Source organism: Rhinopithecus bieti, unplaced genomic scaffold (genome assembly GCF_001698545.2).
Source record: "Rhinopithecus bieti isolate Rb0 unplaced genomic scaffold, ASM169854v2 scaffold_1295, whole genome shotgun sequence".
Lineage (NCBI taxonomy): Eukaryota > Metazoa > Chordata > Mammalia > Primates > Cercopithecidae > Rhinopithecus > Rhinopithecus bieti.
The window spans coordinates 1,305,814-1,330,812 of record NW_016803880.1 but is presented as its reverse complement, the minus strand read 5'-3'; the positions used below and the strand labels follow the sequence as shown (position 1 = coordinate 1,330,812).

At 40.4% G+C, this 24,999-nt stretch overlaps 1 protein-coding gene and 1 long non-coding RNA gene across 6 annotated transcripts in view; one reads left to right on the top strand and one right to left on the bottom strand.

The window, feature by feature from the left end:
- The window catches only part of MAP3K7CL (MAP3K7 C-terminal like), a 45,500-nt gene that overhangs the window by 8,973 nt on the left and 11,528 nt on the right, over positions 1-24,999 (top strand). For 3 of the 5 annotated variants that reach the window (XM_017856234.1, XM_017856241.1, XM_017856251.1), the window contains 2 exons: positions 9,971-10,032; positions 20,753-20,868. In XM_017856234.1, coding sequence (XP_017711723.1) covers positions 9,971-10,032; positions 20,753-20,868 — 178 coding nt within the window. Of the gene's footprint in view, positions 1-6,433; positions 6,583-9,970; positions 10,033-18,854; positions 18,997-20,752; positions 20,869-24,999 lie in introns of those variants that run through there. The other 2 variants (XM_017856261.1, XM_017856268.1) reach the window with 2 other exon arrangements.
- Positions 15,103-18,736, bottom strand: LOC108518111 (uncharacterized). The gene is made up of 3 exons (XR_001882296.1): positions 18,699-18,736; positions 16,154-16,929; positions 15,103-15,415 (listed from the first exon to the last, which is right to left on the bottom strand). It is a non-coding gene; the product is annotated as an uncharacterized LOC108518111 (long non-coding RNA).

The following is a 24,999-nucleotide window of genomic DNA, read 5'->3' as shown; positions in this document are numbered from 1 at the left end:
TTTTTTTTTTTTTTTTAAATCCAGAACCTATACCATTGGTATCTCTTTTAATTAATATAATTTTCTCCTCAAATATCAGGATGTTTTGTATGGTAGGGAGAATTACATGGAGTAGTTGCAATAGCTACCTTTGAATCTAATGCAACAAGTTGGGTGTTATGTGAAATCTTTTTGTGTACACTTCTAAAACTGGCTCTCAGCAAAATTGCGGTGCAGGTGAAGTGTCTTTTTATTTATCATTATTTTTTAAGGCTAGTCAAGTAAAGCACTGGGAGAAAAGAAGGAACAAAGACATCGGTAGCTGGTTGTGATTAATTAGTTGTAAACACCATTGTACTCGAACCAGCCACAAAGTGTCTTTTGTCGCTGTCCTCTTCCTTCATGCTTTTCCACCTTCAGTATTATTCTCCTTGTCCTCCTCAGGATCCGAAGGGTTTCTAGTAATCTCTTCTCTCCATACTTTTAATCATTGTTCTCTGGAATGACTCTAGAAAACCTCATCCACACTAAGCTATAAATGAATATTGAGTTTATCATTTTCTCCTCTCTCCTTTTTTTTTTGAGATGGAGTCTCACTCTGTCACCCAGGCTGGAGTGCAGTGGTGTGATCTTGGCTCACGGCAACCTTCACCTCCTGGGTTCAAGCCACTCTCCTGCCTCAGCCTCCTGAGTAGCTGGGATTACAGGCGCCTGCTACCACGCCCAGCTAATTTTTGTGTTTTTAATAGAGATGGGGTTTCCCCATGTTGACCAGTCTGGTCTCAAACTCCTGACCTCAGGTGACCGCCCGCCTTGGCCTTCCAAAGTGCTGGGCTTACAGGCGTGAGCCACCACGCCCAGGCCCCCTCTCTGGCCTTTTTTTTTTTTTCATATTCACAGGGAACTCTGTAGGAGTCAAGGGGTAAAGTTCCCACTAGGATTTTGGACACCAGGAACCAGGAATTTGCAGGAAACGGCGGCTCAGACAGTCATTATGAGCTCTCTCGAATCACCTTGTGTCCCAACATGAGCTTACATTTAAAGCTGTCTCAGCATGCAGTGACAACATTCAGTCAAAAGTGCCTTAAGGGCAGGGTGGAAGGTGGGTGTCTCCTATATTTACATTTCCGATGGCGCGCAGAGTTGAGAACTATAGTAGAAACGTAATTATCAAACACTTATGAAATCAGTAATGCACTAGCTGTAACCATTTGGGGTTCATTATCCTGGTGTCTGATGAAAAGTCTGAGATACTATGGGATTTATTGGTTGGAATGTATTACTTAAAGTTGTGAAGAAAGGCCAGAAAGGAGGTGAGTGTTTATTGAATACTTAGGAGTAGTGCTTTCACTGGCATCTTCTCATCAATTTAATATTGGCTGCAACCCCACAGGAAGGTGCTATTCCACTCATTTTCACAGAAGTGGAAATAAATGTTTGCTAAGTGAGATGAAGTGACTTACTTCAAATCATGCAATTAATAAATAGAAGGAGGGTTCAAAGCCAGGTCCTCAGGACTGTTACTTCACTGCCCATTTAGGGGCAGAGTTCATGTTATGAGAGAAAGCTCAAAGCTTCCTGACAACAAATAGCCTCCCAAAGGCCATGGGGTTGATGGAGGAAGGTTACTTCTGGTATGTTGTGGTAGGAGAGAAGAAAAAAAGGAGTAAATTTTATTTGGTGGTGTGCTGAAGGATAAATATACTTCCAGTAGGCTCTTGTTTGTTTGCTTATTTATTTCTTTATTTAGGCACGGTCTTAATCTGTTGCCCAGGCTGGAGTGCAGTGGTGCAGTCTTGGCTCACTGCAGCCTCAACCTCCTGGTCTCAAACTATCCTCCCACTTCAGCCTCCCAAGTAGCTAGGACTACGGGCATGCACCACGATACCCAGTTTCTTGTTTATTTTTTGTCGAGACAGTATCTCCCTATGTTGCTCAGGCTAGGCTTGGACTCCTGAGTTCAAGCAATCCATTCATGTCCGCCTCCCAAAGTGCTGAGATTACAGGCATAAGCCACTGAACCTGGCCCCGATAAGCTCTTCTTGAGGCAGGTGCTTTTCAGACAGTGAGTATGTTATAACCTAAGCCAGTCAAAATATTCTAACAACAGGATAAATCAATGACATTCACAAAATGATAGCTACAATAATTGTGAATAGGTGTTTCCAAGAAACATAAAATTAGTCCTTGGCTGGGCGCGGTGGCTCACGATTGTAATCCCAGCACTTTGGGAGGCGGAGGTGGGGGGATCACGAGGTCAGGAGATGGAGACCATCCTGGCTAACATGGTGAAACCCCGTCTCTACTAAAAATACAAAAAATTAGCTGGGCATGGTGGCAGGTGCCTGTAGTCCCAGCTACTTGGGAGGCTGAGGCAGGAGGATCGCTTGAACCCGGGAGGCAGAGGTTGCAGTGAGCCGAGATTGCATCACTGCACTCCAGCCTGGGTGACAGAGTGAGACTCTGTCTCAAAAAAAAGAAAAAAAAAAAAAGAAATTGTCCTTAACTAAATCAAGTCTCTTTTTGCTAAGCAAAACCAGTTTACTGACGCATGGTCTTATTAGTCTGACAATTTTAGGTAGTGGTTAAGATACCATCATGTTTATTAACTTATAAAGAACTGAAAATCTGCTTTGCCATACCAAATCTCTACCTTTATCCATATCTGCGTTAATATTCACATTCATCTCTGTAGCTATACTTGTAATTTTATGGGTCCTGAAAATCCGATGTATATTAAAGAATTCACATCTCTAGCGTTTAATAAGCAGGAAGCAAAGTTTTAAAAAGCTTTTGATGTGTCTTAAAACTATGTGATACTCTAACAAGGACTTAGGTATCTAGAAATTAAATTTTTTGGATATATTAGGAATGTGCATTGGTTACCTTTTGTCACATAATTTATTCCTAAAAATAAAATACTAATTTACATTTAGATTTAAAATGACAGTACTCAAAGACCTTTCATGCATAAATTTTTTTTTTTACAGTCTTTCATATGAAAAGTGTTTGTAAGTAAATTCTTTTTTTTTTGAGACAAGGTCTTACTCTGTCACTCAGGCTCCAGTGTAATAGCATGACCTCTGCTCACTGCATCCTTCACCTCCCATTCTCAAGCAATCGTCCTGCCTCAGCCTCTCAAGTAGCTGGGACTTCAGGTGTGTGCCACCATGCCTGGCTAATTGTTTTGTATTTTTTACAGAGATGGCGTTTTGCCGTGTTATCTAGGCTGGTCTCAAACTCCTGAACTGAAGCAATCCTCTCACCTCAGCCTCCTAAAGTGCTGGAATTACAGGCATGAGCCACTGTGCCTGGACAGGAGATCCTTAAATTCAGATTTAAATGAAGAGAGTAAATCCGCAAGACCTGAGGTTATAGCTGCATCAGGGAAATCTCCCTTAAGTGGCAGAGGGAGAACTCAGTAATTAGAGTCAGTGACCTTAACCCTGTGTGTTGCCTTTGTATTATTCAGATAATGAATAATAATTTATCATCTCCTGCCACTACTCACATATCTACACACACAGCTGCCCCGTCTCCACATTACCCCTTTGGTCAGGTTGATGGTGAAAAAGAATGAAAAGTGAACTTAGTTATATTAAGCATTCATTATTATTACTGGTTATTTTCTGGGTGCTGGGCTTTAGGATAGTGATTGACACACTCATTCCTTTATCAATAGCAAGTTTCAGAGACAGGTAATTGCCATTTTGCAGAGGAGGAAACTGAGTCTCAAGAAGATTATGCCAATTGTTTACAGTCACCAATTAAAAAGTGGCCAACCTGAGATTCAAGTTCAAGTCTGCGTCCTACTGAACATTGTACTGACCTGCTGTGTTCTTAGTCGTTAGGAACCTTCATAGGCAAACAGTTCCCAGGAAAGTTTCTGTATGAGCCTCAGCACTTAAGCCACTACCCAGATTCATCTGCCTTGTAAATGTCAGTTTGTCCCTGGTGACCTGCAGGACAATTTACAGGACACCACCACTCAGAGGTCATACTGTAGGTAGAATTAACTTCATAATTTACAGGGCATGGTGCAAAATGAAAATGCAGGGTTCCTCATTCAAAAATTATTAAGAAATTCAAGACACTCTAGCAGAGTATTACATTAAGCGTGGGGCCCATCTGGAGGGAGGGCTCTGTGTGATCACATAGGTCCAATGCCCATGAAGCCAGCTGTAACTGCAGGAAATGTCAACAAATTCAGTGGATCCTGGGCAAGGCTGCCTCTTGTGTTCTGCTTGGGGAGTGCAGTGAGCTTGGGAATGTCCTTTGGGCATGGCTTTCCCTCTCCTGAGGTCTTCTCCATGTGGCAACCTAAACCTAAACACTTTTTTTTTTTTTTTTTTTTTGAGACGGAGTCTCGCTCTGTCGCCCAGGCTGGAGTGCGGTGGCCGGATCTCAGCTTACTGCAAGCTCCGCCTCCCGGGTTTACGCCATTCTCCTGCCTCAGCCTCCCAAGTAGCTGGGACTACAGGCGCCCGCCACCTCGCCCGGCTAGTTTTTTGTATTTTTTAGTAGAGACGGGGTTTCACTGTGTTAGCCAGGATGGTCTGGATCTCCTGACCTCGTGATCCGCCCATCTCGGCCTCCCAAAGTGCTGGGATTACAGGCTTGAGCCATCGCGCCTGGCCCCTAAACACTTTTTAACAAGGATTTAGGGCTTCTCAACTTACACCCCAGTTATGTCTACGATGGTGAGCACAGTGGGAGGGAGAGATGATTGACTGCAAAACCCAGTGAAGATGTTGTTTAGAACAGTGTTCTCAAAACCCAGTCTGGCTTTGATGAAGTTTTCATCCCTCTGATATAAAGAAAGAAAGAAGGGTACGACAGTGAGGTGTTTGGGGTATGTGTTTATTTTCATCTGTAAAGCTAAATATAATGGCCACTCCTTTACTCTATGATTGCCGTTTGATTTTGGTGTTGAAATGTTCTCTCTGTCATAAAGGGATACTAATGATATTCAGTGGTCATTTTTGAATCATCTTCACTAGCCAAAGAAATAGTTGGATGCTCTTAAGACGTAATTCCCAATATTTTAGGGATTTTTTTTTTTGACATGGAGTCTAGCTCTGTTGCCCAGGCTGGAGTGCAGGGGCTTGATCTTGGCTCACTGCAACCTCCGGTTCTCACTGCAGCCTCCTGGGTTCAAGCGATTCTCCTGTCTCAGCCTCCCGAGTAGCTGGGACTACAGGCGTGCACCACCATGCCAGGCTGATTTTTGTATTTTTAGTGGAGATGGGCTTTTACCATGTTGGCCAGGCTGGTCTCGAACTCCTGACCTGAAGTGATCCTCCTGCCTGGGCCTCCCAAAGTGCTAGGATTGCAAGTATGAGTCACTGTGCCTGGCCAGAATATTTTAGGGAAAATTTTACTGGTTCATGAAATACAAGCTGAGAACCTACGGACTAGTAAGTGCAGAAGAGCGGAGTGGGATGGTGGAAAGAGCCCAGGGCTGGGGGACACCCCTTAATCTTAGATGGCCACGAATCACGGAGTCTTGAGTAACTTCTTTCCCTTTTTGGGGTCCTTGTCTTTAGCTCTACTCTGAGGGGGCTGGACCAGATGGTTGCCTAGTCCTTTCCAGTTTCAATATTCTCTGCTAACTGATTGCTAGCTCTCATTGCTAAATAACAGGGAGGATTTGGATTACAGACCCAATGTGTCCTATTTGTTCAAGTTATGGAGAAACACAGAGAAGACAATTGAAGGGAATCTACAAACAAAAGAATCCTGAAACCAACGCAACAGCTGCTCAATAGATGTTGAAAAGAGCCCATCGTCAAATGTACCATGGTACATCACAACGGTTGGGCGGTCAATAGGAAAGTTCTGTCTTAAGGACATTGGCTTCATCACATTGTATTTGCCAAACAGGCAGTGAACATCTGTTTACATAAAAAATTTTCCTCTTCTCTCCTTTATATTTCATCCTTTAAAAACTTTCTTAGGATACATTTTGCTTGGTCTAGTAAGTCTACAGTGCCATTTTGAAGAGGAAGCCTTCAAATTACTTCCTTAATGCATTAAAAATATGATAAAGTGATTTGCCCATTTTGCATAAGTCTCAGCCCCAGTCTTGCACAATAAATATTTGGTAAATAGATTTTAATAAAAATGTACTTGTGCTGTGATTTTGTCCCATTATAAACATATCTAGCAACTATTTTCTTTTGAAAAAAGCTAAATTTGCTAGAGGGTCTCTTGTACAGCTACTGTACAGTCTACTTTATGCTTCTGGAATTGTCAAAACAAACTTAACTGCTGTCAGGAACTCCGATCCAGTATCACTGTCAAAATGTTTTACAACGATTCAGCCAAATGTTTTTGGAACAGCTGTGCTACTAGTCAGCCTGAGTCATTTTCCTTCTTTCCTTTTGGCCCAATCCAGTGATTCATCATCCTGCTTTTAGAATATTTGCCTATTTTTAAAACCAGTCAAAGAAGGCAGCCACTGTTTAAAAGTAAACACACCACACATCAACTTGGGGCAGCTTTGTAAGCAGCTTCGTAAGCCCTGAAATTTCTGGCTGCTAGAGATGCCAGCTAAACCAGATGGCATCAAACAGTGAAATACAGGCCTGGCTTTCAGACTTGGTAGGCTTCGTACATCTGTCTTTGGTTTTCTTGTTTCCGCTGCTATTTCCTGCTTGGGTTAAGCCAGCTTGATCCATTCTTGAATAAAAGTCTTACTTTTTATTTTGCTCGACTCTCTAAAACATCCATTGTATGTTGATTTCTATGTTAATCAATTAGACTTTTATTTCAACTCAAGGAGTCCAATTTGAAGCTACTTTATTTATCTGTAAAATTATCAGTATGGTCGCTTATGTTTGACTCGACATGGTGTGACTATAAATAAGGATGTAGATTTCCACAGTGGGCCTCATTAATTCTGTTGATACCAGGTGTTTGCTATTTACATTACTGTAGTAAAGTAAATGGATACCTTTTTTTTTTTTTTTTTTTTTTTTTTAATAATTAAGCAGGAAGGAGTGTGACTTTACAGGGGGCAAGGCGGATTAAGTCTCAGGAAGCCTTGAGGTTCATTCCTGGCTGTCTTCTAGAATTCTAGAATGTCTTAGCCGCTCTCATACTTTACAGAAGTGGTTTCTCCTTCCAACAAGTGCCTGCTTGTTTATGATTATTAGGGTTGGGAGGCACATTCCCATTTACCATTTGTTCCCATTTACCTTTCCCATTTACTTTTGCCATTTACCTTTGCCAAATCATTCTGGCCTTGTTCCCATTTACCTTTGCCAGATCATTCTGGCCTTGGACCCAGTGAGCTAAAATGATTGTGATGTCTAGGTTATTAAACTTGTACTGCAGTGAATGTAAATGCAGTTAAGACCAAAATCAGTTTCACAAAGCATAGGTTTTATAATGAAGCCTACCTCTAACGGGTCAGTGGTGGCAAGTGCATTATTTCTGTCTTTTGTCCAATTCTTTGCAAATGTTGGGGTGGATTTAACAAGGCACAGTAATGGGCAGAATTTGTCACTTCTAGTCTAAGTAGAGCATTCAAAGGGCCTGGGGACTGAATCTCAATTCCTCTGAAGACTGTCTTCTAACCTGCAGCAAGGGGCTTGGGAAATTTCTCAGTTTCTACTTGTTCTGTGAGCTAAAGTTAAGTGATATCACTGAATCTGAGGACAGCCATCGTCTAGCATAGGTGCAGATACAAAACAGATTCAAATGTGGTGATGCATTGTCATTATTTTAAACTACTTTTAAATGGAAGTATTGTTATACTACTCTTGACTAAAATATACCAGAGACTATTAAGTGATATGACCCTTGAGGGCTTTGGTCAAAGTGAATACTGTGCTTGTTTAAATTATCTTTCTGGTGATTATCTTCGATGCTTTCAATGCCTTAGATGCCAGAAATGCCTTGTGTACTACATTTTATTCTGGACTGTACTATCAGCGCATTGGGAGAGGATACTTGTTTCTATGTTGTGTGTGGCCCAGACCACTCCCTCTAGTTCAAAAGAACATCAACCAGTTTTAATCAAGAAATTTGGTGATGACTATGAAAACATAAAAACGATTATCTTTTCTTGCTTTATTATAATTTAAAATAGCTTTGGTTTTTAAATTATTTTTTCACCTTATATTTTGCATACATACCGTATATGTACTGTATATGTAGATGTGTGTGTACTGTATATGTGTATGTATACTGTATATGTATATATGCATATGTACTATATATATGTCTATGTACTGTATATGTATGTGTACTATATGTATAAGTGTACTGTATATGTAGTATATACAATGTATCTGTACTGTATATGTATATGCACTGTATATGTATCTGCACTGTATATGTGTACTGTGTGTATGTACTGTATATGTATATGTACTGTACTGCACATATGTATGTGTACTGTATATGTACTGCATATATATATGTACTGTATCTGTATGTGTACTGTGTATATCTTACTGTATCTGTGCTGTATACATATGTGTACTGTATATGTATCTACTGTATCTCTATTATATATGTATGTGTATGTGTACTGCATGTGTATCTGTATTGTATATATATGTGTAGTGTATATGTATCTGTACTATACCTGTACTGTACATATATGTGTACTGTATATGTATCTGTACTGTATTATATATGTATGTAAACTGTATGTGTATATGTATGTGTACTGTGTATGTATGTATCTGTACTGTATCTGTATGTGTACTGTACATATCTAACTGTATGTGTACTGTATATATGTGTACTGTATATGTACCTGTACTCTATCTCTATTATATATGTGTGTGTATGTGTACTGTATCTGTATTGTATATGTATGTATACTGTATATGTATCTGTACTGTATCTCTATTATATATGTTTATGTGTACTGTATGTGTATCTGTATTGTATATGTGTACTGTATATGTATCTGTATTGTACCTGTACTGTATGTGTATGTGTACTCTGTATGTATCTGTACTATATCTCTATTATATATGCATGTGTATGTGTATCTGTATTGTATGTGTATGTGTACTGTATATGTATCTACTGTACCTGTACTGTATGTATATGTGTACTGTGTATATACTGGGGTAGGGATTGGAAATGAGTGGCCAATGAACCCTTAGAGCCAGAGAGTACCTGGAGATACCGGAAGTTCTGCTTTCTAGCACCAAGGCTGGGTCAGCACTATGTTCTTGAAGAGATTTGGGGGTGACTTGGATATTCTGACCTATATTTTGTTCAGGTTTCCTCAAATGCTTCTTAGAACTTCATCTTCCGATCCAGCAACAGCTGCCTATTGCCAACCAGTCAACGTAAGCACAAGTTAGGAGGTCTTTTGGGACTCTCTGGGCTCTGGCGCTCTCTAACAAAGCTGTGAATTCTGCCACAGGGTAGGAGTGCTGCCTGGTGTATTGGAAAGAAACGCCCCATTTGGGTTGCTGCCTGTTTCTCACTGTAACCCAGAACGAGTTCCTGGTTAACTGCCTGTTAGTGTGGTTTGTGGTAGGAGCAGACAGCAATACTGTCACAGCTTGCGGCACTTGGAGTCATTCAGAGCAGAACGATCCCCTCTACTTTTCACTAACATGTTCTCCTGTCCCATTAAAGTCCTTCTGGCCACCTCATTAGCACCTTATTAAAGCATTTTGTTTCATATCATATTTTTTGGTTTTGGCCAATGTAAGAGTATTGAAAGACAAGCAGTCCTTCTTAATTGGAGAGCTACCAGCCTGGACATTTGAGGATTCTGATATTTGCTTGCAAAATTTTGTTCGGGCCAACTAAGCTCTCCACACATCTGTGTGTACAGAAAACGAGCAAAATTGTCCTTTACATTCTGTCTGTCCCCAACTGAAGTGATGAAAATGACTGAAACAGTGTACACTGATGGTCTAACTATGGGGGAGTCCAAGGACAGTCCCAACAGGGCACCTCTCCTACAAGAAAGAGCTCCATAGTAAGGAATCATTTCATTTTCTTGTTTTAGATGATACACCCCCTGAAGACTCCATTCCTTTGGAATTTCCAGAATTAGACCAGCAGCTACAGGTAAGGATTTTCTAAAGTCTCTTTTCTTTCCTCCTTAGTGTCATAAAGTATAGCGAGCTGGGCAGAGAGTGGCCTGACTAGGGGAGACTGACTTGGACACAAAATGTGGGGCTTTGAAGTCATCAAGGATTGCATTTCTAGAGCTCCAAAGTCAGAATGAAGCCCTCATGGAATGCCCCTGTCTGGTTATCTGGCTATGGCACCAGGACATCAAGTGCTTATAGTGTACATTGCCTCCTATTTTTAAGGAGTTCTGGAGCCTAGGGAAAGGACGGGTCCCTGCTCTACTTTGGTATGGCTGTCTCTATGCCATTGCAGTTTTGGCTGTGTTTGGGGTTAGTGGTTTAGTGATAAACTCCGCAGAGAAAACTTACCATGTTTGCCAAGACTTTGGAATAACATTCCTTTCTCTGTTCCCTGCCCCTTCCCCAGTTCTCTGACAACTTTTAATGGAATATAATTATTTTAAGTTAAACCTTCTGAAAATTGACTTGTTGGACCCATGAAAAATTATTTTGTATATGTAGTTTCTGAGTGATCTGTCGAAAGATATTTTAATACACCAGAATTATTTGAAAGGAGCTCATTTATCATATTTTAATTTTCTTTAGATTATCCATGGTGATTCCAGGCAAAAATGGCTTTCAGAAGAGGTTCTGTCTAAAATACCTGGATACTGGCCTTGGGCCAGCCATTGACTTGAATACTTAACTTTGTAGTCACATTTAGACAAGCCCAGTAGGGGTCTTGAATCCTGTACACAGTCATTTCTTGGTCACCACTTTTTTCTCCTAAACATTGATTTTGAAAGCCTTTAGAAGGGATTTGTAACCTCCAGTTTCCAACAGGCCCTGACATACCCTATTATCTTATACACAGCAGCTTTTCCCATTTGTGGGTGTGCCTTGTGTCCTAAGGTCATTTGAGTTTGGGATTCTTATTCCTGGACAGCCCTCAACAGAGGTAGAAGAAGAACCAAGAATGAACCCTTCCACAAGCCAAGACAGTGTTCCCTTTTGTTTGCTTCTGTTCTTACCTCAGTACACAGGCACTGTGTTAAAAACCTGGGTCAGGTTTGAAAAGCTGGTGTTCTACTGCCAGGGTGGTCTCTAAAAATCAACTGAGGGCAACTCAGGTGTGACCTGGCCGCTTGGAGGAGTCCTCATTCTCACCTTTGTAGCAGTCCTGGGTATTGTCTCAGCTTTCCAACAGAAAGCTGCTCAACAGAGCAGTATAGGTATGTAGGTATTACTGAAAATAGTATAGGAGGTCGGAGGGTTACGCTGATCACCACACAGCTGTCAAAAGAGCTCTGTCATCCCTAAAATCGCCTCTCTAGCTATCGGCCATCATGTCTCCTTTTTTTCTGTTCTCCATGCAGGGTTCTCAACCCAGCTCTCCTGGCTTCTAATATCTAACTATAGTCTCTCCCTCCCCTGCCCCCACCAATATCTCTTCTTTTCAGCATGAGGAAGAACAATTCAGACCTCCCTCTGCCTTTCGTTTGAAACAGAGTCTCCCTCTGTCACCTAGGCTGGAGTACAGTGGGGTGATCTCGGCTCACTGCAAACTCCATCTCCTGGGTTCAAGCGATTCTCCCATCTCAGCCTCCCTAGTAGCTGGAATTACAGGCGTGTGCCACCACACCTGGCTAATTTTTGTATTTTTAGTAGAGACGGGATTTTGCCATGTTGACCAGACTGGTCTCAAACTCCTGACCTCAAGCAATCCACCTGCCTCAGCCTCCCAAAGTGCTGGGATTGCAGGCGTGCGCCACCGCGCCTGGCCTGCATTTTCTTCTGATGTGCTCACATTGCAAATGATGGTTCTTGCTTAGGTTCTGTTCTCACACAGGGGCTGTCTATGTGCTGCTGGTGGTGTAATTGGGATTGCCATTGAAAGTAATGCCATTGGCCAGGTGCCGTGCGTCACGCCTGTAATCCCAGCACTTTGGGAGGCTGAGGCAGGCGGAAAAGACCAACCTGGTCAATATGGTGAAACCTCATCTCTACTAAAAATACAAAAATTAGGCAGGTGTGGTGGCACGTGCCTATAGTCACAGCTACTAGGGAGGCTGAGGCAGGAGAATCACTTGAAACTGGGAGGCAGAGGTTGCAGTGAGCTGAAGGTTGCTGTGAGCCAAGATTGTACCACTGCACTCCAGCCTGGGCAACAGAGCAAGACTCTGTCTCAAAAAAATAAAAAAGAAAGTAATGGCAAAAACTACAACTTCTTTTGCACCAACCTAATAGCTATTTTTTCCCCTAGTCACGTTTTTTCCTTTTTATTCTATGGTCACATCAAAGCTATTTTATTATCATGGAAATTAGGTGAAAATAAGGAATAAACATGTTTTGAAAATAAAACACTAAAAGCATATTCAGGTTCTTGTTCTCTCCTCAAATTATGGATCATTAATTCTACTTTTTTGTGTTGGAACAAAATTTTTTCCTTTGGGAACTTTAATGGTCTTCTCTGGCTCATGGATCATTCTCCACAAGACTCACAGTAGCCCTGGCAATTATCCAGATAATTTTTTCTGTTAAAGCATTGCCAGGTCCACTTGAATTTTATAGCTTTAATTCCACTTGACATATATTAGAAATTAAGTCTATTTAATTATTTTGCTCCAATGAAACTATTTCATCTTCATTGATCTTTAATGAATTAGGCAGTTGAGAGGGTAGTTTCTGGCTCAGGGTTTTGATTTTTTTCCCCTTAAAGTATGATAGTGCTTTATCTCTTTGTGAATGGAGAGAGCGTTACCAGCAATACAACTAAACACATTTCAGTAAGTGCTTGTTTGTTGAGTGAAGGATAGGAGTGAGTGTTACAAACATTTGCCAGTTGTCAAGGCATTTGGGTAGGGTTGCCTCTGTCTAGAGCTGTTGCCTGTTATCTTTATTCTGTATTCCAGGGCGTGAGTGACTAAGGAGCAAGACGGTGATGGTTGGGAGGAGAAATCTAACAGAAATTGACATCTGAAAGCAAATTTTTATTTCTATGCTTAGCATAAGCATATACATTTAAGCCTTCTGTAGCAGGAAGTCTCTGTATTGAAAGCAATGCAAATGCTTGATGTACAAAAGGAACAATCTATTACACGGAGCAGGCCACCTTTACAGTCAGTCTGGTGTGCTTTCATCACACAGTAATGGCTCTTGGAATTTTATCGACTATCATCATCCACTATGGAAGAGTAAAAGTTGGGTTACAAAGGCATATGAAGTGCTTTGTGGTTGCAGCTATTTGCTTAAGAATGAACTGAGTCTTCATTACCTCTATCAGAGATTTAACCATTTTCTTGGTGGAAAATAAATGATGCCAGGTATTGCCAGCCCCATTCTCTGCAGAACCTCGGATTTAAATCCCACCAGAGCACACTGAGTACCTACTAGGCAAGGGATGTTTCCCGACATACGATCTCATTTGATCCTTACAATAATTAGTAAGCTAACTGTTATGTCTCCGCTTTACAGATGAGAAACTTGAGGCCAAATTTTGGTCTAAATAAATTTACTATTCCCTTCTTTCCCTTACGCTTTTTAAGGAACATACAGGCTGCTTAAATTACTTTGATAGGTGGAAACTTTTTTGTTTGTTTGTTTGTATTTTGCAAGGTTGCCATAATGTTGTTATAGAATAACCTTGTAAAATCCGTTCTGACTTTCTGATATCCATTACACATGCTTTGGTAGTTTATAAAATGCTGCTATAAAATAGCTATTTGGTAGATACTCGATCACTAATTTGACCCCCAGGATTTTTCTGTTGTTTTGCCAAGAATGTGGACATGTTTGAGCATGTCATTCACAGTGCTTCTATTTTCACAGAAGCCAAAAAAAGCCTTGTGCAAGAATAGCAGTGACAAACATTTCTCTTGATGTCTCTATTAATGCAAAATATTGAGCAAGAGACCGCAGGAGAAGGTAGGTGTTAAAATGAACATCTCTTTATAATGTTCATTTGTGGGCCTTGGGCCTCCATCCAGGGGTAGGTTGAAGGTCAATTCTATTTGTGCAGATTCCTTTCTTGGGACTAGATTTCTAAATTTCCCGTGGCCATCAGGGCAGTATTTGAGTAGAGCTAGTGTAGATGATATAGTCAGAAGAAAGGAGGCCCAATTCTATGTCCTTTTCTAAGAATGAATGAAAAATCGCTATTCTCTTTCGTTTTTATTTTTTGAGACAAAGTCTTGCTCTGTCACCCAGGCTGGAGTGCGTGCAGTGGCATGATCATGGCTCATTGCAGCCTTGACCTCCCTGAGCTCAGGTGATCCTCCCACCCCAGCCTCCTGAGTAGCTGGGACCACAGGTGCATGCCACCACACCTGGCTAATTTTTGTATTTTTCATAGAGATAGGGTTTTGCCATGTTGCCCAGATTGGTCTCAGACTCCTGGGCTCAAGGGATCTACCCACCTCAGGCTCCCAAAGTGCTGAGACTGCACATGTGAACCAACACACCTAGCCATTACTTTTCTTCAGGTCTCTCTCGGCTTCTTTCTGTTTGACCTGTCTCTCTCTGTTCTAAAAGACGGTGGAATCCTTTCATGGTCCCAGGGTTTGGGTCAAGACCAAGCATGTCTTACTGCTTAAGCGTGTTATGTTTTTGGAACCATGATTTAACTTACACATGATCCAAAACTATGCTACAACGTGGTCTTAACTGCATTGGAATGAGAAATATGTTCTATTGTCAGGTAGAGGACATGATGACTAGTAGATTGTAATTAAAAACATCCTAATGAGAATGACAATGACCAAAGCATGGGCATTAGGATTGGGTTGGCCTGGATTTGGATCTCAGCTAAATTTGTGATTTCCGGCTTGTTATTTACTCTCTTGAAAACTCACTTCTCAACTGCAAAGTGGAGATAAAGATATCAATCTCACATTGTTGTGGGAATTAAATATGGTAATGAGTAGATCTAGCACAGACCTTGACAAAATAATTGCTCAATTAATGTAAATTTCATTCTCTGGTGAAATTATTTATTGAATGAAATACTTAAGAATAAGTAATTTATTTTTATTCATGTAAAATGAATTAAAAGCATCTCCTTGGGATTTTAAGTTAGGGATAGAAGTTCTGATACCCTCTTCTTTTCATTAAGCCAAGGTGCTTTGAAAACAATATGACTTTTTTTTAACCAAATTGAGCAATAGCTACAATCCCTCCTTAAAGTCCTCCTATCTAATCTGACAGTGACAGGTGTCTCTGTGGTACACACTGAACTGACAGAGTCTGATAAGTCCAGAAACTGATGTCACCTCCACAAATAAACAATTTCGTAGCTTCAGTTGTGTGCCATAATATCCTGTTATCCGAGCAGCCTCTCCGGAAACTTCTTTTAGGTTTTGCATCAATATATCGCTTGACTTCTGGGAAATGAAAATGATAGAAAATGAAGAAGTCTAGCCTTCCAGGATTCTGCTACACTGGTCTTTAACATCCATCTGGAAATGTGGTTAGGATGTATTCTCATAGAAAGCACCAGACATAGCTGACATTTTCTGTCATACACACATTGAAAAGTATCTTATACTGCAATTTTTCTTTGACTGCTGTGTCCACACAGAAAACATATATAGATACTTTGGAGCTTTTCAATAATGCTTTTAATTTTTGGTTTGTTTGTTTGTTTTGAGAAGCTCAGTTGTCATTTGGGTACGGCTTGTTCAAAAAGTTTGCTACTCTTGTGTTCTTTCTCCTTTTGATATTGTTTATGTCAACAGAAATGACGTAAATATACTTTACTCCAATGTAACATGATATATAAGTTCTGTAGTATAATTGATAGTGCTTAACTTGTACTGTAATGTAGATACTATATAAATGTCAGTTCTTAAAATATTTAAAGTTCTAAGATAATAGAGTTCTTAAATATCGAAATCAGCATGGACTGTGTTTTTCCTCTCAGTTTTAACAAACGATGCTTGTTAATTGTAAGACATTACAATGTAATGTAAATTTAAATCAGACACCCCCATTTTTCCCCAAAGTAGGTAACCCTGAGAATCAAGGAATAAATACAAAGACTGTTCAGCGAGTGTAGAATGTTTAGCTTCCTAAATATATCTCCTGTGTGGGAAGCTGGGCTAGGAAAATTAAATTCTTACATTTTTGAAGAGGATGGGGCCAGTAGTATTCGCAGAAGCCAAGTAGAAAACGGAAACGCCTGAGCCGGCTTTGCTCCTAGCCGAGGGTGGCTTGGCTGCGTCCTTCCCCATGGGGCCTGTTCCAGGGAGTGGAATTCACTTCGGGAGAAGCTTGCTATGAACCGGCGGCTCAGGCAGAGAGCAGAATAGCACCTTGTGGCGCAAGCCGGCATTCTTGGAACGGGACCCTGCGGTTTCTCTCTTACTTCATCTTGTGAAATCGGTCCTGATAATTGGGGCGGATACCAGAGATAGTAGCAGCTCCTTCACACTGCACTGCCATGAAATAAGACCTTGCGAGTTCCATCCTCAGGCGGCAGCGGGAGGAGGCGGAGATGGAGGAAAAGGGGGTGAGGAGGAAGTATCTACTCCTGGGCTGTGACCTCACCCTAGCCCCAATCTGTGTCTTGGAAACATGTGTTTCAAAGTTGGCTTGAGGCACTGTTAGGAGAATGTCTTAATTTCACCTCCTTAGAACTGGCTGTGTTGTTTAGTAAACCAGATACGATGGCAGTGAGTGCATCTGAAAAGGCGCTGCTGTGACCACACAGAATTTGTGCTCTAGTACATCAGTAGTATCTTTTTCTTCAACTTGTCAACTGAACTATTTTTGGATTCCTTTTCTTTGAAGTGCAATATTTCATTCTTTAAGCAGGAAGGTGGGCTAAGTGTATCCAAAATGGGAGGATGTAGCATCATTATGAAGAAAATAACAAGGGAATTTTTTTCCTCCGGATCTGAAAAAAAATTAATTAACAACATTAAGAGTTTATTTATCGTACATCAGTTCCCAGCATGGGCTTATAGCTATGAAAATCTGACAAGAACAGTCAAAATCAAGCAATGAGAACTGAAATAGTGTCACTTTTATTCCAAGAAGTTAATAGATGTTTTTTCATCTAGTTACCCACAGGTATTCTTTTAAGTTATTTTTCAGTTTTTAATTTGAGCATGTGTTACATAAACCCACGTACAGTCAATTAATTCATGAGTGCCAGTGTTTTACATGTGATGTTACTTAAGCGTACTTGGTCCTCCATTTTTAAACTGAAAACCTGATTCTTGAATTCTAGGAATTGATTTCCTCAGGCAGAAGTTTATGTTTGATTAATACTGTTGGCCATATATTGTCTCTTATTTTGAGGGATTACCTCTCAAAAGGTAAGTTAAGAGGGGATTGCCCTCAGTCAGGACCTGATGATACAACACACATACACACATTATATCACAAAGCAATGAGAGTTACTCTGTCCCCCACAGAACAACACATCACATTATATTCTACAGTGCCACTTTTTATATTAGGTATAAAACCTGACTATCTTAATACGTGTATTCACTAGCCTGGTGGGACAAGAACCATATATATTTAAGCAAATTCTTTGGTCAGTTTCCTGGGCTGGAGTAAATGGCTAATGATATCAACTGCCTTCTAAGAATGGTGGATTCTGTTGACCCAAGAGCACTTTGATTTGCCAAACAATGGCAATAATATCCATTATTATTTGGCTGCTGGAATATCCAATATCCCAGCAGCAAAAAACATGTTTGGGGTTACCAGTGAATGGCTTGAGATTATAAAGGGGTGAGAAATTTGAAGTTCTCTAGGGAGAAATTTGGGAAAGTGAGAAGGATTGAGTACAAGTGGAGTCAGATTCTCCTAGGTAACCCTGGCAGCACTGCTTAGAAGATGATGGGCTAGAGACAGCAGAAAATTTTAATGAAATAGGTTTTGCATTTTTTTTTCTTAGTATGGGTAAAATGCGTATGATAAAGTTTACCATCTTAACCATTTCTAAGTGTACAGTTTGGTAGTGTTGAGTATATTCACATTGTTGTGCAACCAATCTCCAGAACTTTTTCATCTTGCAAAATACAAAGTCTGCTCCCATTAAACAACAATCCCTTATTTCCCTCTTCCTCTAGCAACTAATGAAAGAATTTTACAATGTTTTGGTGGGTTATGCAATATAACCTTCCTCTTTGCTTAAAAAAGAGAAATCGATATTACTCTTTAATGTTTTCATACAAACTGGGAGCATTTGAAGTATTGCTGAGTTATATGTCAAGTTGAAGGCTTAGTTTTCAGGATCCAGAGGCTGAAATGACCCCTGGAATCTTTGTACTCTCTGAAAACTGGATACAAAGTATTTTAGGCTTATTCTTTTTTGATGGTCCCTTCTTTATGATGGGAAGTCTTGAAAATATTATTATGTATAGATAGCATGATCGTGCTGCTGAAAGCACATGTGGGTATCTTGAAATATGTATCATTACATACCCTTAGTGGCATGATCACGCTGCCTACAGATAATACCATCTTTGAATTTCCTACAATTAAGAGGTGCCAATAATAAAAAAAGAACAAATGACAACATTTCCCACTTAGTGAAAAGCATTACAGGTGGCAAGCTGGGGGTGAGGAAGGGAAGGCCTCTGTCTTCTTAAGAAAGTTGTTAAAGTACTTTTCAGTTTTCCTTTTAAATTATAGCAGCAAAAGACATACCTCCCTTTACATGGCTACTCTCTATGTTCTCTTAAAGCTGTGAATCCTTCATGCAGAGTTCTAGAACTTTTTGGCTGTCACATAGTTAACTGTACTGAATTCATGATTCAGGTACCTACATGTACTGAGCTCTTGTTTCAACTGAGTATAGCCCCGTGTGGTGTTTGTAAGGACAGGATCTGATGTGTAGTCTTAGGACCTTCCAGGAGACAAATCCTTTAACAGGGCACAGATGATTTAACAGCTTGGCTATGGTGCCCAGAATAAATTGCTTTCATTCCCGTTACTGTTATACCTGGTAAGTTGCCAGTGTAACAGGTGAAAATTGATGAGTGGGTAGCGATTTCTGGGGCACAGACTGGAGGAGCCAGGAGTTCTGAATTCCTTTGGCAACAGCTTTATCTCATGGGGAGAGTTATACTGTAGTACTGCTGTGCATTATTTTTCAATTTAATCCCGTATAGAAAGGGATAATGGTTCCAACAGGCTGAGTTTATCCTGTGAATGTGTTCATGGGCAGTAGAGAAAGATGCTACCTAATATGATTACTATTAGATTTTCCATGAACTGGGATGTAACAGATGTTCCACGTGAAGGTAAATTTGATCAAAATCTATTTAGAATTTTATTTCCTTTAAACATCTCTACTCAGAATCCTCATGATAATAGGGAAGGTCATCTTATCTATCAATCAGACAGTAAAGTTTATTGAATTTCTATTATGTCATGGGAAGGATCACTAAATATGACACCCACAGAAATCTGTGTCCTTGAAGAATATAATGAGAGGAACAAATAGTAAAAACTTCATTAGTTCTCAATTTCCTTATATAAAATTAGTGACAATATGACCTTGTCAGATACTACATACACACACACACACACACACACACACACACACACACATACACACACCATTTTGAAGAAAGGATAAGATTGAAGACCCTATTTCACAATAAACTGATATTTCTCAGATTTTATATACATTTTTTTCTACATATAATTGAAAAGGGTTATTTAAAAAAACTCTTAACTAGTATTCCTAAAAGTAGTACTTTTTTTTTCCTTTTGGGATGGAGTCTTACTCTGTCACCCAGGCTGGATGCAGTGGCATGATCTCGGCTTACTGCAACCTCCACCTCCTGGGTTCAAGCAATTCTCCTGCCTCAGTCTCCCAAGTAGCTGGGACTACAAGTGCATGCTGCCATGCCTGGCTAATTTTTGTATTTTTAGTAGAGATCAGTTTTCATCATGTTGGCCAGGCTGGTCTTGAACACTTGACCTCAAGCGATCCACCTGGCCTAAAAGTAGTACTTTTAATCACGCATTGCTAAACAAGAAATTAGAATAATAAACTTGGGGGAAACTCGTTCTTTAAAAATAATTCCTAGAAGTAGGGTTTTCACCATGTTGCAGTCAGAAAGGTTTGCCACGCTGGCCTTTGTTTCTTTCATGGATGGGAGAAAAAGAGAGACATGAATCTTACACGGATGGTTTTTTTTTTTAGGGGGAGGGAGATCTGGCCTTTCTTACAGGTTTGTTAATCCTTGCAAGCATTATTTCTGGCTCAGCATCTTTCTTTAGGTCAGATGCATTTCTCAGAAGAGAGCTTTTCTTCTCTACTCTGCAAAATGAGATTATACCTCCTGACTACGGGAACAGAAAGCAAGGGGTAATTGAAAAGACAACTGAACTGTTTCCCCACCACTGCTCTTCTCTAAAGCAGAGTCTACGATTTCCAGGGAGACTTATTTTTACTCCATCACATGGCAGGTAACTGACATGTAATGGATTTCAGGGTTTTGGCTCAGGCCAGAGATGACCATGAATGACACTGGGAGACGAATGTGGGGACTATCTGTCCACCTCTCTATTTTCTGTCGAATAGAAACAGCTGAACTCTGTTGAATGGTGACTAACAGTGCTGTTCTTATGTTAAAAAAAAAAAGAAAGAAAGAAAAAACCTTCCGTTAAAGAACATCAGCAGAGCAAAATGGTTGGTAATTTATCCTGATGCAAAGAAATGGACTAATTTCTTCTTCTTGTTTGTGAAGCCCCTGCCACCTTGTCATGACTCCGCGGAATCCATGGAGGTGTTCAAACAGCACTGCCAAATAGCAGAAGAATACCATGAGGTCAAAAAGGAAATCGCCCTGCTTGAGCAAAGAAAGTAAGTACCTACCCCCCACCCCCAACACTCTACATCTGAGTAGGTCCTGCCTACTGGGCAAGGACCAAGGGCAGTGGGCAGGGGACAGGCTGAGTGTGAGGATGAGAGGGAGGCAAGGGGGTTATAGCAATGATTCAAGTGGTGCTATTGGAGATTAAGTGCTTTACTTTATGGAGTAGCAAAAGGAATACCAGGAATGCTTCCTACTCAAAACTTAAATTTTTAAATAAGAAATTTTAGTTCAGGAAATTAAAAATGCCAAAATACCACCCCAAACCACACTATGTTTTCCATAAATGTGCCCAGAGGCCGCAGAACACTGTGGCTTGGTATAAATTTTAATTTCTGCTTAAATGATGGTGTTCCCACATCACGCGAAGAAGCCACTGGGACAGTTCTTCGAAATTACATAAATGTATTAGTTGACTGACTACATTTTATAGTCGGGTAAGTTTTTATCTTGATAGCTTTTATTACTCTTACAGTTCTGCTGTAGGGAATTATACAGTTCTATTAATTAAAGCACTCTGATTTTACTCACTCATAACTGTTTTTGAATCCTTCTTTTTAACTGCATTTGATTCCGCCAATGCCTACCCCAGTGAATCCCATTCTTTTATACTTGCAAAGCATCAGAGTAGACACCTTTCCTTCACAGTACTGGCTGGTTGGGATTTCCCATTTATTAATGAGATATTTTGATTACTAGGATCTTTTGATTAGATCTCCTTTTGATTACATCTCCTACTAGGTGGTAAGTGCCATAAAACACAGATAGTCAGGTGTTGTCACCATCAGATTCCTGGAGCCTGGTATGATATGTGGCACCTAGAGGATGAGTAAATTATTGTTGAATGTGTGAAACAGAACACAAACATGTTGTGATTGTTTATTTCTTGTATATCATGTGTCACCCCAATAAAAGGAGGGGGAGAAGAAATAAATATGCTACCATGCTCAGCTAATTAAAAAATATTTTGTGGGGGCCGGGCACAGAGGTCCACGCCTGTAATCCCAGCACTTTGGGAGGCTGAGGCAGGTAGATCACTTGAGGTCAGGAATTCGAGACCAGCCTGGCCAACGTGGTGAAACACTGTCTCTACTAAAAATACAAAAATTAGCCAGGCATGGTGGTGGGCACCTGTAATCCCAGCTACTCGGGAAACTGAGGCAAGAGAATCACTTGAACCTGGGAGGCAGAGATTGCAGTGAGCTGAGATCACGTGCCAGTATACTTCAGCCTGGGCAACAGAGTGAGACTCTATCTCAAAAAAAAAAATTTTTTTTTAATAGATGGGATCTTGTTATCTTGCCCAGGCTTGTCTCAAACTTCTGGCCTCAAGCAATCCTCCCACCTTGGCCTCCCAAAGTGCTGGGATTACAGAGTCAATATCAGCAATAAAGTGCTGCTAAGTTGAATTGTTAAATTAGGAAATATGGTTATATTTTATATTTATAAATACATGAGCTTGGTTTTCCAAGGTTATTAATGATTATTATTTTCGTTAATATAGATATGAAATTTCATAAAGGAATTGAAGATTATTAATAATGTGACCAGTATTGAAGTCAAAGGAAGAGTTATAAGATCAATAGCCTGTAAATAAATGTATCTTCTGGTGTGTGTATGTGAAGTGTGGTGGTATAATAAAAATACACACACACACACACACACACAAAATTTAATTTTTACAAGAAAGCAAATGAAATATACTCTGTGTTGAGAAGTTTGTGAAATCCTTAGAATTTTTGAGACTCCCAGAATGGTGATCAGACAGTATAGCATGATGGTGGACAGTATGGGTTTTGGAGCCAGACTTCTGTAAGACCTCAGTTAGTACCTTACAAACCCTTCCTTCCTTCCTTGCTTTGCCATGCTTCAAACATAAAATCATATCTAAACTTTTGGCTACAGGGGATTAAAAGATGTTTATTAGGAGGTCACAAATAAAACTTTTCTCTCCTATGTCTGACTGTTTTCTTTTTGTTCTAAGAGTTTTGATAAAGTTGCTTGGAATACTCAGATTGCATGGTAACACATGGTTGGAGTCCTACAAAAAATTTCATGAAGGAATTGAAGATTATTAATCACATGACCTGTATTGAAGTCAAAGAAGACTATTTGTATGACAAATAGCCTGTAAACGTATCTTCTGGTGTGTGTGTGTGTGTATGTGTGTGTGAAGTGTGGTGGTATGATAGAAAAATCTCCAGTAACTATGTCTCTATTTGTAAACCCTTCAGACTGAAGGTACTGGAGGACTTTGTTATTTAAATTAAATTTATGTGTAGCTTTTTCTCTTTTTTTGGAAATGCAATACTCATCCCCTAAATTACATGTTCTGTAAGTTTTTTTATGTTTCATTAAAAAAAATATGGTAGGGACCAGACGTGGTGACTCACACCTGTAATCCCAGCACTTTGGGAGGCTGAGGCAGGTAGATCACCTGACGTCAGGAGTTCGAGACCAGCCTGGCCAACATGGCAAAACCCTGTCTCTACTAAAAATACAAAAATTAGCCCAGTGTGGTGGCAGGTGCATGTAATCCGAGCTACTCGGGAGGCTGAGGCAGGAGAATCACTTGAACCCAGGAGGTGGAGGTTACAGTGAGCTGAGATTGCGACATTGCATTCCAGCCTGGGCAATAAGAGCAAAACTCCATCTCAAAAAAAAAAAAAAAAAAAAAAAAGATATGGTAGGATAATGACACGAGAGTGACTCCTATCTAATGTTTGAAACATATCCTTGCTGTTTGCATTGAAAGCAATGATAACTCTGGGTACCACTACAACAATATTAAAATGAAAACAGGGGCCAGGAACAGAGGCTCACACCTGTAATCCCAGCACTTTGGGAGGCAAGGCAGGCAGATCACCTGAGGTCAGGAGTTTGAGACCTGCCTGGCCAACATGGCAAAACCCCGTCTCTACTAAAAATACAAAAAAATTAGTTGAGAGTGGTAGATAGCACACGCCTGTAATCCCAGCCACTCAGGAAGCTGAGTCACGAGAATTGCTTGAACCCAGTAGGTGGAGGTTGCAGTGAGCCAAGATCATGCCACTGCATTCCAGCCTGGGTGACAGAGTGAGACTCTGTCTCAAAAAAATAAAAATAAAAAATAAAAAAATGAAAAGTCAACTTCTAGAAATAACATGGCTAGCAGGCTAGTGGAGGTATTTTATACAACCTTCCAGACCACACACAAGTGGGCCAGACCCCCTCCTTAATTACTTATATGCCTGTGTGTGTTTCTGTAGAACTCATCTTGTTCCCTTCCCCAAATTATTTAGTTTCTCCCTAAATAATTGGCTAGATATAGGGCCAAGGCCAAATTCTTTCATTATATATATTTTTTCTTTTTCATAAAGTCTCTAGTTCCTTTTTTTTCATTCTCACTTCTACCGTTTGGGCTTGGGACTTATTACTTGAGATCTTGGTTGATGCAATATTGTAACTAGTTTCCCTGCCTAGGGTTTCTTGTTGCTAGAAAATGACAGGCAGTTCTGGGCATAGATTTCAAGACCTACCTCGGGATGCCTTGGAACCTCTGTAGAACCTTCCAATCTCATCCCTCAACTTCAGCTACATTGGCCTCCTCACTTCTCCCGGGGCAGGAGGTGGGTGGGTCCTCCAGTCACTGAGCCCCTGTTCACACCAAGCTCTTGACCTAACCTAACAAGGCCCTTTCTTCCTTTTTTTTTTTTTTTTTTTTGAGACAAAGGCTTGCCCTGTCACCCAGGCTGGAGTGCAGTGCTGCAATCATAGCTCACTGCAGCCTCAACCTCCTGAGCTCAAGCAACTCTCCTACCTCAGCCTCCTGAATAGCTGGGACCACAAGCGCATGCAAGCATGCCTAGTTAATTAAAAAAAATTTTTTAAAGAGATGGCGTCTTGCTATGTTGCCCAGGCTGGTCTCAAACTCCTGACCTACAGCAATCCTTCCACCTCAGCCACCCAAAGTGCTGGTATTACAGAGTCAATATCAACAATGAAGGACTGCTAGGAGGAAAGTTGCTCGAACCCGGGAGGTGAAGGTTGCGGTGAGCCTAGATCACACCATTGCACTCCAGCCTGGGCGACAGTGTGAGACTCCATCTCAAAAAAAAAAAAAAAAAAAAAAAAAAAAAAAA